General features: G+C 45.4%; 1 protein-coding gene across 6 annotated transcripts in view; it reads right to left on the bottom strand.

Moving 5' to 3' along the window:
- Window positions 1-16603, bottom strand: part of Iqsec2 (IQ motif and Sec7 domain ArfGEF 2) — an 83470-nt gene that overhangs the window by 7968 nt on the left and 58899 nt on the right. For all 6 annotated transcript variants that reach the window (XM_036173930.1, XM_036173931.1, XM_036173935.1 and 3 more), the window contains 8 exons: window positions 16117-16378; window positions 14959-15360; window positions 8969-9864; window positions 7264-7425; window positions 6672-6794; window positions 5300-5466; window positions 1733-1872; window positions 904-1029 (listed from right to left, as the gene is read on the bottom strand). In XM_036173930.1, coding sequence (XP_036029823.1) covers window positions 904-1029; window positions 1733-1872; window positions 5300-5466; window positions 6672-6794; window positions 7264-7425; window positions 8969-9864; window positions 14959-15360; window positions 16117-16378 — 2278 coding nt within the window. The remainder of the gene's footprint in view (window positions 1-903; window positions 1030-1732; window positions 1873-5299; window positions 5467-6671; window positions 6795-7263; window positions 7426-8968; window positions 9865-14958; window positions 15361-16116; window positions 16379-16603) is intronic.

The raw sequence follows: 16603 nt of genomic DNA, 5'->3' as shown, positions 1-16603 counted from the left end.
TTCTTTCTTTCTTTCTTTCTTTCTTTCCTTCCTTCCTTCCTTCCTTCCTTCCTTCCTTCCTTCCTTCCTTCTTTTTTTTTTGGTTGAAGGTTTGCTGTTAGCTTCTAGTAGGTAACCCAGAGTGCCACTAAAATATTACCTACAATGTACAAAACCAAGGAAGGAACAAAATTGCTGTTCTCAAATCCCTGGAGTACTGTCTCAGAACAGAGGGGGAATACTTATTCTTTGTAATCCTAAAAAAACAGTGGAGAACATTGAGTAGGAGGCGAACCATATTAGGAAGCAGATTCTAGCCAGGTGTGGTAGCACAGGTGGATTTCTGTGACTTGGAGGCTAGCCTGGTCTACATAGTGCATTCCAGGACATGAAACCCTGTATTAGAAAAACAAAACAACAAACCCCCTCCAAAAAAAAACCTAAACAACAACAACAACAACAAAAAAACCCAAACCAACCTACAACAGATTCTAGCAGTCAGGGCTAAGCCATCTTGAAGAGTGGTTCTTGCCCAGGAAATCCTGAAAATCCCTTCTTATCCACAGAATCCAACAAATCCCATCAACTAAAAGATGTGTATCTCTGTACCAGTGATGTGCTTTGTTTTAATCACTTCCAACATCAAGACAACTGAAAGGTTCATGGGGCCACAGATTCATAACCCTCTGTGCTACTGTGGTGGACAGGGACATTTCCTACCACATCCCAGGTTATAGGTCTTCCATTTTCCCCTGATCCTTACCTTGTCTGCCCTTGTGTGGCTGTCACTACATCAAAATGAAGGGAAAGGAGGGCAGAGAAGGGAGCACTGTCCCAGCCACACCCCACATACCATGGTTTGCACTAGAGCCAGCAGCTGGGCTGACTATCTCCCTCCCATTTCCTTCTGCCCAATGCCCATACCACAAGGAGGTCATTGAAGAGGAAAACCTCCCGCTGATGCAGCCCCAGCCTCTGGGGGCGGTTTGGATCTGGCACCTCATAGAGCTGGCAGCAGCAAACCAGTCGACGGTGAGGAAGAGACAGGACCTGGATAGATGTGGAGAAATAGGCGTCAGCAAGGTCATCCCATCAGTTTCAGGCTTCTGGGTACCTTAACAAGGCAAAATGTACATCTGATACACAAAGACTGTAACTAACTACGTCCCTTAAGCTTTTCCGACACCTTGTCCTTGTCCTGATAGCAATCTGTCTAAAATGCCTTTCCCGCCCAGCTCTGCATGGCCGTAATTTGCTCCCCTTTCAAATCACAATTCCAAAGTTATTTTCCAAGAAGTCCTTCCAACTTCCCTTGGCTTAAAATGGCCTCTCCCTGATTTCTGTTCCTCTAAATTAGACCACAAGGCCAAAATATTATTTGTGCCCCTAAAGACAGAAATTGTGTCTGATTCACATCTATGCCTCTGGATTCCAGTAAAATGCTGGGATCAGGAATAAGCCATCCATAAATGTTTGTTGGCCAAAATATATCTGTTTCATGGAAAATAGTAGCTTGACTCTCCTTACTTGGGATGGGCAGACAAAACCATAGATGAGAAGAAAATATTTATACAGCACCTACTATGAACTTTGCAATATACTAAATGCATTTACCTGGAGACTCTCCCATAACCTGCACCATGATCCCTAAGGAATACAATATTTTCCACTTCATTTTATAGATAAGGGGAATCTGGGGCTGGGGGAGGGGAGTGACTTACCACACAATAGTGCCCCCTTCCCAGGCACTCACCGGTTTCTTGCCAACAATCATGCGCTCCACAGCCTGCACCTGGGACACATGGTCATCATTGGTACGCAGTTCACGACCTTGGATGCGCTGGTAGATGCCTACCAGGAGGTCTCGGGGGATGTCCTCACCATTGTCAACCCCTACATGAAAAATGTAACACAGGAATATGTTACATCAATATGGAGGGTAGATAGTAGGGGAGTCTCCATAACCTCCCACACCCAGCATGGACCTTAGCAAAAAAAAAAAAAAAAAGTGGGTATTCTTGGTCTTTTAGCTATGAATGGACAGGGAAGGTGCTTTTCAACAAAACAGCCAATTGCATTTTTAGCCAGAGTAGGGATTTGTCTAAATAACTTATAATACACTGTAATTAAGACAAGCAGGTACTACTTTTTTCCTTCCATGATTTTTTGTTCTGTTTTAAGATTTATTTATTTGTTTGTTTTTACATACATGAATGCTTTTGTCTGCACATATGTTTGTGTATCATGTTGTTGGTCTGCTGTCTTTAGAGGTTAGAAGAGGGTATTGGATCCCCTGGAACTGGAGTTACAGACAGTTGTAAGCTACCATGTAGGTGTTGGGAATTGAACCAGGGTCCTCTGGAAGAGCAGCAGTGCTTTTAACTGCTGAGCCATCTCTCCAGCCATCCCCCATGAATGACTTCCTTCCTTCCTTCTCTTTCCTTTCCTTCTTTCCTTCCTTCCTTCCTTCCTTCCTTCCTTCCTTCCCTCCTTTCCTTCCCTCCCTCCCTCCCTTCCTTTCCTTCCTTCTCTTCCCTTCCTTCCCTCCTTCCTTTCCTCCTTCCCTCCCTCCCTCCCTCCCTTTCCTTCCTTCTCTTCCCTTCCCTTCCTTTCCTTTCCTTCCTTCCCTTCCTTCCTTCCTTCCTTCCCTCCCTCCGTCCGTCCCTCCCTTCCTTTCCTTCCTTCTCTTCCCTTCCCTTCCCTTCCCTTCCTTTCCTTTCCTTCCTTCTCTTTCCTTCCTCCCCCCCTCCTCTCTTTCTTATTCCATCTGCCTCTACTTCCTAAGTGCCAGGATTAACGAAGTTAATTTAATTTAATTTACTACACCTGGCTATCTTTTGCTCTCTTAACTGGGAATATTTCTTGAAAATAATATCCAGAGTTAGTAAGAATCTGAGGGATTTGGCATGGATACTGATGTAACAGTTTCAGAAACTAATCTGGCAAGAGTCTAAATATTCAAACTCATCAATTCCTTTCCAAAGAATCTATTCTAAGGAATTATTCAGAAATGTATGTGAGACTGATATCAAAGAATGTTCACCAAGTGCTATTTATGAAGAAATTCTGAAACAGCTTAATTTCTAACAATAGAGAAGTAGCTAAGTAAAGGATAGTTTATCTATAAACTTGATGTTTGTTTACTAAAATATTTCAATACTGTGAGACAATCCTTGTATCAAGTTAAGTGAAGAGTAAGGTAATAAAACACACGCGGGCCAGAGAGATGACTGAGCAGGTAAGGGTGCCTGCTGCTAAGTCTGATAGCTTGAGTTCCATCCCCAGAACCTACATGTGGAAGAAGAAAACGAAATCCTGCAAGCTGTCCTCTAACCCCCAGAAGAACACCGTGGCATGTGTACACACACACACACACACACACACACACACACACACACCACCCCCCCAATAAACAAATAAATGTAAGAAAAAATAATTTTTGGCAGTGCTGAGCATTAAACCCAGGGGCCTCATGATTATTAAGTACAGTCTGTTGCTGGAATATAGCCTCATGCCCTACATTCCTAAAATTAACATGTATTGTTTGTTTGCTTATTTATTCAATTACTGAAAGAAATATATACAGTTACACACACACAATCACCCCTCCATATCCATAGGAGATTGGTTCCAAGATCTTCCATCAATACTCAAATCTGAAGATGCTCATGTCTCATATATAAAATCGGACAGTCAAGTACAGTTGCCAAATAGTAAGGTGTTGTAAGGTCTTGTAAAATATGGTAGTATTTTCATATAACCTACATACATTCTTTTGTTACTTTAAATCATCTGCATATTACTTACAATATCTACTGCAATGTTAATGCTATGTAAACAGTGGTTTTACTGTATTATTTAGGGATAATGACAAGAAAATGTTTGTACATGTTCAATACAGATACAAGTTTTTTTTCCAGATGTTTTCAATCTACAGTTGGTTGAATTCATACATGAAGAACCCACAGGCATGGAGGACTGACTGTATATATGGTGGGCATATGTGTATGGATGAATGAATTGTGAGAAACAGCAAATCTACCATCTTTTTCCACTCTTGACTGTGTGCTGAGTGAAACCTTCTCACTCTTCTCTTTAAAGCTTCTGCTATTAAAAAAAAATGACTTCTTTGGAAATACCATACTTCTTCCTGGCCCAAGTGCTAAAAGTACATTCTTCTCCCCACTGCCTTTTTTACCTTAGCTGCCAGACAGCTCAAAGCCTTCAACTACATAAATGATGACAGTCAGCAACGTTGTCGTGTTCCCCCCATCCCTATTTCCCTTTTTCCATTTCTTTTGAAATAATCATAATATCTGTGCCATTTTAGCTGCTCTTTGGTGAGAGCTAGGGCTTGACGTCGTTACAATAAACCAAAAGAACAGATCAAAGTGACATCATTTATCTGGTGCTGGAGGACCTCAGATAGTGGATCCACCTGACCTTCCCAAGTGTTCATCTACCCCATCTCAGTTGCTCTCTAAACAACTTCACATTTTCTTCCATCCGGGCCTTTGTTATTCTTTCTGCCAGGTAAGCCCTCTTCTATTTTCAGTCTGTCATCTTTGAGTCCTCTGGGAAGTCAGTAGGAGGTAAGATCTCCTTCCTTAGAGCTCTGGTTGTCTGTTGGCCTCTTTGACATAGTGTTCACTTTCTGTCTTATCGTGGTTATCTAGGTACTACATGTCAATCTCTCCCTTAAGCTGGAATGGCTCTAAGAACAGAAACTATAGCAGACCCCCTCCATTGTCCCTGGTACTCACTTTCCTGGGTACACATTAAGCATCCAGTAAGTGGCTGACTGGTTGGTTGGCTCAATGAATAAATGAATGGAGGGAAAGGTGTCTAAAGTAAGCAAATGAGTCTTCGTGGGTATAAATAGGAAAGACAAGGAGAGCGATGATAAAGAATGGAGAGAGGAATAACTGAGTGAGTGAACAGTTTAAGAGCCAGGCTATTTTTGTTTTGTTTTCTGAAACAAGAGTCATATTCTACAACCTGAGTCGATACTTAGTAAATAGCTGGTCTGAGTGAGTACATGGATAAACACCTGGTTTTTCTTTGCAGTTCTGGAAATCAAACTCAGAGCCTTTCACATGTGAGGTAAGCACTCAGCTACTGAGCTATCCACACAGCCTGGCAAATAACTGAGTGAATTAATAAGTGAACGCCCTGGGGACATCCAGCCATGAGATAAGGTGACAGCATTGAAGGCTAATTTATAAAGACATCTGGGATCTCTCTCACCCCACTCCCATCCCCATCCTTGTTTCTTTTCTCTGACGATGGGCAGGAAAAATAGATGGGAAATTCTGGTCACCTCGCAGGTTCTTAATGAAGTCATCCAGTTTCATCTTGCGTTCAGCCTTGACACTGGGGCTGTACATGTCGGTATTGAGGAGGATGATGGCAAAAGCAAGGATGAAGATGGTGTCTGGGTTCCGGAACTGGCGTACAAGGGCAGGGTTACAGACACAGTACCGCTGGCTGCGAGACAACAAGGGTCAAGTCTAGACTCAGGTGCCAGCAATCTCCACCTACCCACCATTTGCCCAGGTTGTCATCATAAACCCTTTCCTTCAAGAAACACTCCCTTAGTATTCAGAGTCTGTCTTCTTCAACTTCCCTAATACTACCATGAAAAATCATAATCACTACCTTCTCGAAACTTTTCCAGGAGACTTATGTGCATTGTCTCATGCAGTTGATCACCCCTGCATGATTGCTGTTTCCCCATTTCTTTGGGTATGTTGTGGGGGGGATAGGACCTTGGGCTTTGAGCATGCCAAGCATATGCTCTACCACTAAGCCACACCTCCAACTCCCAAGCAGTCCTATTCTACACAGTTATAATGAAGGCTCAAAGTGGTGGGGTAACTTGCCCAGGCAATAGAGCTGGTGAATGGCAAAGCCGGGATGAAAACAGATCATCTGGCTGCAAAGAAAATCTTTCTCCCATAATGGGAAATGAGTTCTCAGCAATTCCTCCATCTCTCCTGTAAATGTTCCAAAGGCGTGGAGCAAGATTTAGACCCAGCTCTGTTTGATCTTCAAAGCATTTAGAGCCGAGCACAGATATCATGGCATTAGATACACTCAAGTTCAAATCCTGGTTCAGCTAACTTACTCTAATGTCCCTGAACTTCAGATTTGTCATCTACAAAAATGGATATACCAATAGAAGCATCTACCTCATAGAATGGTAACCTTTCTTTTCCCCCTTTCCAGTACTGGGCACAGAAACCAAAGGCTCATAGCCATGCAGCAAGCAAATGCTCTTTCACTGATTTACACACCCAGATCCATGAATGTTACCATTTACTACTGATGTTGTCACTTATTAATATGCCTGCATCTCAGTTGCTAGAGCTAGATACTTTATATTTACTACCTTTGAACCTTACAAATGCCTCTCAAGATGGGATTTACCATTTCTGGATTGTTGTTTGTTAGGTTAGTTTTTGTTTTGTTTCTTTGAGACGGGGTCTCTTAATGTAGCCCTGGCTGGCCTGGCACTCACTATGTAGATCAGACTGGCCTCGAACTCAGAGATCCTCCTGGCCCTTCCCTCAGCACACCTGACCTTCATTTCTGTTTCATGGTGAGAAAATTAAAAGGCTCAGAGAAGCGCCTTGTGGGAACAGGGCCCCAAAGTAGAAAGGGATGGCTTCAGGAGTGGAAAGCAGGCACACCTGAAAGCTTCAATGAGTCGCTCCACTTTCTGGGCCTCACCCTGAACGCGAATATGGGATTGGAACTTCCTGAGCGCATCATCCAAATCCATAGAGGAGAAGTCCATCTCATCCACCACACAGCTGGAAAGTAAAGAAGCAGGGTGGGTGACGGCCTTCTTCAGTTCTCTATACAAACCACTGAGCCACCCACTCACACAAGCAGCCCAACACTCCCACTGACATGCTTCCAAACTTTGTACCTAGAACATCTGAGAACAGAAAGTTTGAAGTTTAAGAAAACTGAAGGCACATGGTCACTAAGAGTGCTTTCCATTAATCTATTCATTTCAGTGATGGGAAACTGAGGCCCAAAGCAAAGTATTAATTAGATGAGCATGCCTCGTGGGGAACCACTCTTAGAAGACTTTAGGAATAGGGTCAAGAGAGCTAAGATCCTTTAGGAGCAGAGGGGTATGGGAACAGGAAAATCTACCCATCTTGTTTTGAAAAGGTTTATCTGGGCCCAAAAGATGGACTACCCTGCTCCCTTCCTCCTGCCTTCCTTTTTCCAGGAATCCCTAGCCCGCCTGCCCCATGTTGGGGTCCTCACTCCAACACATCTCGGTTGAACTGCTTCTGCCGGTTCCCCAGGAATTCCCCTATCATCTGCCGGCTCAGGCCTTTCCGCTCCAGGATGAAGTGAGCCACCCCCACAGGAGTGTCTGACAGGAAACCCCGCTCGATCAAATACTGGATACCCTTCTCTGGCTTCCTGCAGAAAGAGAAGAGGTCGGTGAGATCGGCGGTCCTCTAGAACCATGCTTGGTCCCATTTCTAGAACTGATTTGGGGCCCGACTAACCAAGGCTTCAGAGAGCTGAGGATCTCTAACGTGGTCTAATTTCTTTAGGGCACAGATGAAAAAACACCACAGCACAAGAAGAAACAACTTTCCCATTTCACAGAGTTTCACAATTCCAAGGCATCCGCACGCCAATTTCCTCTTTTATTGGAGGCATACCACAGTTGGAAGAAAATAAGTACCAGAATGAGAACCTACTCTCTGCCAGGATAGTTCCAGAAACCACCAGAGTCTTGAGAAAAGGCCTGAGCTCTAGACCAGACTGCATCTCAGGACCCTCAGGACAGGGAAGAAGTGAATAGGTTACTTTGTTACATGTCATACATCTTGCCCAGCGTCTGTGGCTGTTTCTACAGATGAGGTGCCTCCAATGTTTTCAGAGAGTGGGTGGGGCCAAAGAACCTGGGTTGGAATGATGCCCTGTGCCGAACTTGAATGTCCCATGAAACCAAAATTTGGAAGTTTGGACTTTGATGTCCTAGGGGGTCTCTGAGCAATCACTTTCTAACTGTATGGCTTCGCACAGCTTCTTTTACTTCTCCGGATCTCAGTTCCTCATCTCGAAAATAAGAACATTACTACTGGCCTTGCTGAGTTATTGTGAAACTTAAATATAGGTGGCAGTGTTTAACAGACTATAAAGATGTGAGATACTACATCAAATGCCTTCCACTATATCTAATGTTTTCTAATTACATCTTATGTTTTCTAATTATTTTCTAATCAAATGCCACACTCTCACCCCCATTCCTAAGCACCTGGCACAGGACCAGGCACCTAGGAAGAGCTTAGTCACCGTTAGTCACACCAGCCTGCTGCCAAATACACAACCCTACTTACAGAAAGATGGAAAAACTGAAGCCCAAAGAAGAAACACAAGTTGCCTAAGGCTAGACAATGAGTGAACAAAGGCAGATTAGGGGTCCTAGTCTCGGATTCTTCATATTCTAGATTGCCTCCCCTCTGAAAAGGGGGTAGAGGGATGACAACACCTGGAAGCCATTTGAGGGGAACATCTTGCCATCTTGCTCAAGACCAGAGAAACAGATACTGAAAGTACTAGGACCCAGACGCAGGCATGTTGGGGGGCTCTCTATTTGGCAACCCTGTTTTTCCACCTTTGTTTCTTATTTTGGTTAATTGTCTTTTGAGACAGGGTCTTACTCAGTAGCCGAGGCTGGCCTGGTGCTCACAACAGCGCCTAGGCTGGCTTCTAATTTGTGGCAATCCCTTTGACTAAAGTCTACTGAGTGCCCAGTTTTCCAAGCATGAACTACTGCATCTACCTTCTGCTACCCTTCTACTAGTCCTGATACCTGGACATCTGGGGAGAAATATCATTTCACCAAATGACAGGATGGTAGAACCAAGGTCACTGCTTGGAGCTAGGTCCTAAAACAAGGTGCCCATGCAGGATGGGAAGAGGTAAAGAGGCTAGAACTGAGAGCACATACTTATTGAAGAGGTTGAGGCCAATTCTGTAATGCCGCCTCTGTACCACATCATTGTTGAAGGCTGGTGAGTCCCAGCTGTGCCGCGTTTCCCTCTGGTAAGTCTGCTTGCACAGGCCAGTGGCTGGAGGTTCCCTCAGGCTATCCCGAGAAGAGGAGCCAGAGCTGCAGTTGATGGTCTCATTGGAGTTGCTGGAGCTCTCCAGGCTCTCATTGTCTCCACCATCAGAGTTCTCACCTGCTGCCTCACACTTCCCCAACCTCCGACCTCCAGCCACACCACTGGGCCCAGTGCCACTATTGGGGGCTGCTGGCAGGGGCCCTGGTGGGGCTGGAGCTGGACCCTCAGGGGCAGGGTAGTGGCGGTGTGGGATTGGGGCCCTGCCTGGTGGTCCCTTGTGCTTCAGGGTCCCATGGGGGCTGCAGCCATCAGCCTCGTACACCAGCTGGCGGTGGACAGACCCGCGATCTGAGCGGTCACTCAGGTCTACAGAACTGTCACTGGGAGGCTCAATGGTAAGGAGGGGAAGGTGTGCAGCCCGGAGCCGGAAATCCCGGCACTCCAAGCACCCAGGACCCCTGCGAGCGCCTTCCTCACGGCTACCATCTTCCCGGGTCCCTGGTGGCATCGGTGGAGGAACTGGTGGGAGGGGAGCTGGTGCCCAGAACTCAGGGCGGCCCTGGGGTGGGGGTTCTGTGCTGGGCAGTCGCTCGGGTGATGGAGGAGGAACTGGGTCATCCAAGTAGAGGGGAAGGTCACTGAAGGATGTGGCTGAGCTGTCCTCTTGATGTTCCTTTGATTCCCGCTTCTCCAGCTGGGCTGACCCTGGCTCCTCAGACATAGGCCCGGATGGGTGGCAGTTCAGAGCCTCATCGATGGATTCAGCCAGAGACTTAACCTGTACACAGTGAAAGGTGAAAAGGAAAAGGGAGGAATGGTACAAGGATCAGAAGGAGAGAAAACAGAAGGAAAGGCAGGGAAATAAAGAACCTATGTGTGGTGGGTCGGCTAGGAAAGCAGGTGTCTGTGGTGCCTCCCCCCACCCATAGGCTCTTTATTTTAAACTTTTAAAATATTTATTTACTTAGTGTGTATGAGTGTTGGGTGTTTTGCCTACATGTTATGTCTGTACACCACATGTGCGCCTGGTACAGTGGAGACCAGAAAAGGGTATCAAATCCCCTGAAACTGGAGTTAAAGAGGGGCATGACCCACCATGTGGGTGCTGGGAATCAAACCTGCCCTTTGTTACCCGTTTATATGCATGTATATTTTTATTGAAAATAAATTTATTTTCACACAATATATTCTGATCAAAGTTTCTCTTCCCCAACTCCTCCCAGATCCTCCTTTTCCACCCAACACCGTGCCTTCTTTCTCTCTTTAGAAAACAAAAAATCAAACAAGCCAGAAAAAAATAATTTAAAAAAATAACAAAGAAAAAGCACAAAAAACACACACATACTTATCCAATCAAAACCCATAAAACACAAAATCAGGAACCATAATATACAAGCAAAAGACCAGTTAGACAACAAATGTCCAAACAAAGCAAGATGAGACAAGAAGTCTCCCAAAATACCATTGAGCTCATTGTGTGTTGTCCAGCCCTTTATTTTACAGAGAAATCCAATCACATAGGTTTGTTTGTTTGTTTGTTTGTTTACTGAGACAGGGTTTCTCTGTGTAGCTTTGCGCCTTTCCTAGAACTCACTCTGTAGCCCAAGCTGGCCTCAACCTCACAGAGATCTGCCTGCCTCTGCCTCCAGAGTGCCGGGAATAAAGGCGTGCACCGCCACTGCCCGGCTCCCCATAGGTTCTTAATAGTTTACAAAATAACTCCCAGGTAGTCACAGAGCTCACAGAGGCTAGAACTAACAAGGACAAGATGCCTTCGCAGACACTCCACTATGTCCATCTCCATATTAACCCAAGTCAAATAGTACCTCTTCCTTCATTCAAGCCATATTCTTAACCTCTGTCATACCATCTCAACTTCCCATCCAGGGAAAACCCCAAATCTCAGTTTCCTCCCAGAGCTCTCTGTGTAAATATCTCTTAGGAAATCCATAATATTTACTCTTGAGAATGTGAACCTGCACCCAGTAACTCTGTCTCCCTGTCATACCATCTCAACTCCCATCCAGGGAAAACCCCAGATCTCAGCTTCCTCCCAGAGCTCTCTGTGTGAATCTCTCTTAGGAAATCCATAACATTTATACTTGAGGATCTGAACTACACCCAGTAACTCTGCCTCCCTGTATATCTAGCTCCCAAACTGGCCCCTAATGACCTCTTCCTCCTGGTATTCATAGTCTTAGACACCACACAGCACTAGAGTTGGTCTGTGTGGCCCACACACATGGGAGAAATGAAGGTATAGCATTTCTCAAATGAGACTGTCAAATTCTGTCTTGCATACTTCCTTTGACTTGTACTCCTTCAGACTCCTTGCCTAAGGGAAGCCACACTGTGAACAGTCCTAAGGGTGAGGAACTGCCAACAAAGGAGTTAACCTGCCAGCCCCCGTCCAGCCTTTGGAGACTGTGTCCTACACAGCTTGACAGCAGCCTCCTGAGAGATCCAGAAGCAGATTCATCCAGCCATGCCCCTCACAGCTTCTTGGCCCTCAGAAGCTGCATAATAAATGTTTGTTGTTTGTGTGTGTGTGGTGCACACCTGTAATTATAGCACTTCAGAGGCTAAGTTTGAAGAAAAATAAGCAAAGAGATAGTTTGTTGCTTAAGCTCAGTTCTAATGTCGGGGTTTCTTATTTGTTTTACAATTTATTATGACTGTGTCTGTTAGCACATAATGTGTAGGTGTGTAAAGGTCAGAAGACAACTTGGTGGCACTGGTTCCTCCTCTCTTTCCACCTTTACATAGGTTCCAGGGATTGAATTCAGGTCACCATGCTTGCATAGCAAGTGCCTTTACCCACTGAACATTCTCACTGGCCCCTAAGGTCAGTTTCAAGTTACTAAATTTTGGGGTAGTTTTCTGTACAGAAATAGGTAAGTACTACACTTCCCCCACATCTGACTTAGATAGCACAGAGTGCTAGATCAGGCCTGGTTCTTCTGTCTCTTCCATCAGATGCTATTCCCCTATTCTCTACTCTTCCCTTGAGGAATAGGTGCAAGCTCAGTTTCTATTTTAGATCAGCCACTGCTTGACACAGAAAAGATGCTTAATTATCATATAAATGAATGGATGGACGGTACAGATCTTCCCTCCATTACTTCTTTCCTTCCCTCCATCTTTTTACTAGCCTCAGAGAAGCATTCTTAGACCAATGATAGGGTCAAATAACAGAGCTCAGATCACAGAGATGTCTTCTTTTATAAAGCTTCATTCATTCAATAATTTCTACCAAGTACTCCCTTAGTTTTAGGAGGAAAAAAAAAACCCAACTAACTTAGCAGTTACCATATACCAGGTGCCTTCATGCATGTTATCTAGTTGAATGCATCTTCCCAACAGTTCTACAACAGCACTAAAAAGAAAACTTTATCTCCCTTTTGCTGATCAAAAGGTGAAACTGTTTGCCCAAGGTCATATGGCTGGGAAATGGCACAACTGGGATTTTTCACCCAGGGAGCCATGCTAAAATATCCTCAGCTTAGAATGACCTCCCATTCCACTCACTGCCATGTCCATTCCCATCATTCCATATTTTTGCTGATGCAATCAATGCCTGAGCAACAATGCTCTCTTCAACATCTCTAACCACCTACATCTTTTCAGTCCTGTAAGGCCTAGTTACAATGCTGTCTTCTCCAAGAAACTTCTCTGGTCCTCCCAGAATCCCTTCTGGTTCGAACATAGTCTGTTTTAAGAAACAACCATGCACCTGTATGTCTTCTATTGTCTACCAGACTGGGAGATCCTGGAGAATATGGACCAGAGTACAAGCCTTAGCTTCAGTCTCCTCCTTTATGAAGTGGGGAAAATAATCTCTACCTTACAGATCTGTTGTAAAGTATACAGAGTACCTGGCATCCATCAGGTGTTCATTATCTTTTAGTAAAGCCTTTATTTGATGTTATAGCAAGTTTCAAACAGTGGGGACTTTTTGTTTTCTTTCTTTTTTTTTTTTTAAAGATTTATTTTATGTATTAGGTGAACAGTGTTCTTTCTGCAAGTTTGCCGTATGCCAGAAGAGGGCATCAGATCTCTTTACAGACGGTTGTGAGCCACCATGTGGTTGCTGGGAATTGAACTCAGGACCTCTGGAAGAGCACACAGTGCTCTTAACCTCTGAGCCATCTCTCCAGGCCGACTTTTTGTTTTCTTATCTGTTCTATATACTCACATTTTATTGCTTTATTGCATTTATTGTGTGTGTGTGCACATGTGCTTGTAAGTCACAGTGCATATGCAAAGACGAGAGGAAAACTGTCAAGATGCATTTCTCAGGGCTGAAGAGTGGGCTCATCTGTTGTTACTTTTCTAGCCCCAAGTTTCCAAGTCCTTCCACAATTCTCCCCCAAACATGGTCAAGTCTGTCACAGCAACATCCCAGGAACCTTGCACCAATTTCTATTCTAGTTACAATTTCTATCGCTGTGATAAAACTACAACCAAAAGCAACTTGTGGAGGACAGGGTTTATTTCATTACATTATATAGTCCGTCATCCAGGGAAGTCAGGCCAGAAACTCAAGGCAGGAACCTGGAGGCAGGCTGGCTCAGCCTGCATTCTTTCCTCCTTTTTGTTTGGTTTGGTTTCTTTTTTTTTTTTTTTTTGAGACAGGGTTTCTCTGTGTTGCCCTGCCTGTCCTGGAACTCACTTTGTAGACCAGGCTGGCCTTGAACTCAGAGATCCTCCTGCCTCTGCCCCACTAGTGCTGGGATTAAAGGCATGTGCCACCGCCTGGCTCAACCTGCTTTCTTATAGCACCCAGGACCACCAGCCTAGGTGTGGCACAGCCCACAGTGAACTGGACCCTCCCTCTCAATCATCAACCAAGAAAATGCACCACAGGCTTGCCTGTGGCCAATCTGATAGGAGCATTTTCTCAACCAAGGTTTCCTCTTCTAAAATGACAATCTGTCAAGTTGGCACAAAACTAGCAGCACAATGGTTAAGAGCACTTGTTACTTTTTCACAGGACCCAAGTTTGGTTCCCAGCACTCATGGGTGGCTCACAATCATTCATAATTCCAGTTTCATGGGATCAGACATTCTCTTTTGAATGTAACAGGTATCAGGTGTGCACACGGTACACATACATACATGTAGGCAAAACACCCAAACATATAAAATAAAATAAATAAATCCTTTTATAAATCAGTTTTTGTGGAGATGGCTCAGTGGTTAAGAATATATATTGCTCTTGCAGAAGATTGGAGTTTGGTTCCCAGCACCCATGCCAGATCCCTCATAACCACCTTCAACTCTAGCTCTAGGGTATCTGACATCCTTTTCTAGCCTCCTTGGACAACTGTACATACCTGGCATATACGCACAGATACACAAACATAAAAACAAAGCACTTAAAATAAATGCTCTGTTCTCTCCTTTCACAGTGTGGGTTCTGGGGATCATCAAGCTTGGGCAGCAAGTGCCTTCAGCCACTGAGCCATCTTATTGGCCCTATGCCCCCATATTCTAACATGCTTGTTTTAACAATGTAGTCCCCTCCCACATACACAACAGTACTGGAGATAAAAACTAGGACCTGGAACATTCTAGGCAAGTGCTCTACTACTGAGCTACATCCCTGCCTTAGGGTTCCCCCGCCCCATAGGTGTTCCTGATCCTCCTGTCTCAGTCCTGCCAGTGCTTCTACTATACACTCAGCTGTAACTTTTTCTCATGTTAAGAATTCTCTCTCTTCACTCTCAAAGTCCCAATTCAAATCACTGCTATTTGTTGCTCTCAAGTGCTCAGTAGTGCACATTCTTGCAGTATGGAAACTAGATAAAAAGCAGTAGAAGCAGCCAGAGCCTGGGAATGGAGAAGAAAAGCCCCTTTCGGGGCTCCTGACCTGTTTGGAGAAGGAGTCCTCGAGCTCTGTGATGTCATTAGAAAACTCTCCAGATGTGGTGACTGAACTTCCACCACCATCGATGCCCCCACCACAGGAGCCTCCATAGGGGAGACCCCGTTCAAGCCGGTGGCTCCGGGCACCAGCCATGGCACCCTCATCCAGTGAGGCAGGCTTGCCCTCGAAGTATGCAGGGTTCTGTGCTTTTTCGTACTCCTCAAAAGAGAACTGCATCCGCATGTTGGACAAGATGATGCGGCGGGACATGCGGCTCTCTGAAGCTGAGCTGCGCAGCCGCTCAAAGTTCTTATTCATACGATACTGGCGAAAGGCTGTCTGGATGGTCCTGGCAGCCCTGCGGCTCAGGAAGGAGCCCCCATACTTCCTCTCCAGCATTTCCACCTGTCAGAGGAACAAGTTCAGAAAGTTGCCAGAGCCTCATGGCCTTGGTCCTCAACCATACCCCACTCAAGTTACAACTAGCTGCTGGGAGTCATGACAGGCTCTGTCTGTGCCCAGTGTTTTCTCACTTACAATCCCAGGATGTCTATAGGCGCGAGAAAAAAAGGAAACATAGTTTTTAAAATCAGAAAAAGCTTAGAGAAACCAAAAAATGAAGGAAAGGAAACAGGAAATGGAGTAATAAGTTGAAGGGAGAAGAAAGAGAATCAGAGAAAGAGAAAAGCAGGAAGGAAGGAAAGATGGGAGGGGCGAGGGAGGATTCACCTGCAGCCCAAACATCTAGGCATAGCCATAATTAACATGTTAATAACTGCCCTTCCAGGCTCTATTTTTCTGAAATCTTGTATATTGTCCTCTCTTCCTGCCCTCCCTTTTCTCCACCCCCAGCCCCTCCAGACAGTGTATTGCACCGTACTGTGAGATCATCAGGTTATGTGTGTGCCTCCCCCCTTAGACTGCATGTCTTTGAAGGCTGCATGCAGGTCTCCTTCATCTTTTGGACCCCATTATTGGAGCTCAATAGTGTCTGCTGAGTGCAATGAATGTGAATCACCTGGACAATGCCAGGTCCGGGAGCCAGTCTTCTCCAGTTCCAGCCTTACTGTCCCTCCCTGAATACCACCCTCAAGTACCACACCCTCCTTTGGCTCTCTCTGTGCCCCGCTCCCCTTTTCCACCAGAGCATCTCTTCTGCACCTTCTTGTCCTGCAGGTCTGTGGAGAGTTCATAGCTGTCTGACAGGGCCTTGGAGCGCTTTATCTCCTCCTCCTCCTGCTTCCTCAGGGCGACACTGGCCGGCTGGAGGCGTGCCCTCTGAGCCCAAGGAAGGCCCACCCCAGCAGGCGGGCCCCCCATGTGGCTGCTGGTGGGGGGCAGCTGGCTCAGTCGGTAGGGGGGTTGGCTCCCAGGACTATCAACCGCTGTGCTCAGGTCACTGCCTGGGGCATCACCCTCCACACTGTGGGGATGAGATAAAAAGAGCTAGGATGTGGCAAGGAGAGAGGCTTGCTAGGCCCAACTGAGTGAGTACACTATCCTGCCCCCAACCCCATCTTCTCCCATTGCCTCAGATACTAGGGACCGCAACGTTTAAGAGACCATCAATCTGTTTCCTCACTGCCTGCTTCCCTCAGGTTCCCTTGTTTATCTTCATTCCCTTTCAGTTCCTTCCCTTTGGAGCCCC

Source organism: Onychomys torridus, chromosome X (genome assembly GCF_903995425.1).
Source record: "Onychomys torridus chromosome X, mOncTor1.1, whole genome shotgun sequence".
In the NCBI taxonomy this organism is placed as follows: Eukaryota; Metazoa; Chordata; class Mammalia; order Rodentia; family Cricetidae; genus Onychomys; species Onychomys torridus.
This window is presented reverse-complemented; position numbering and strand designations above follow the sequence as displayed.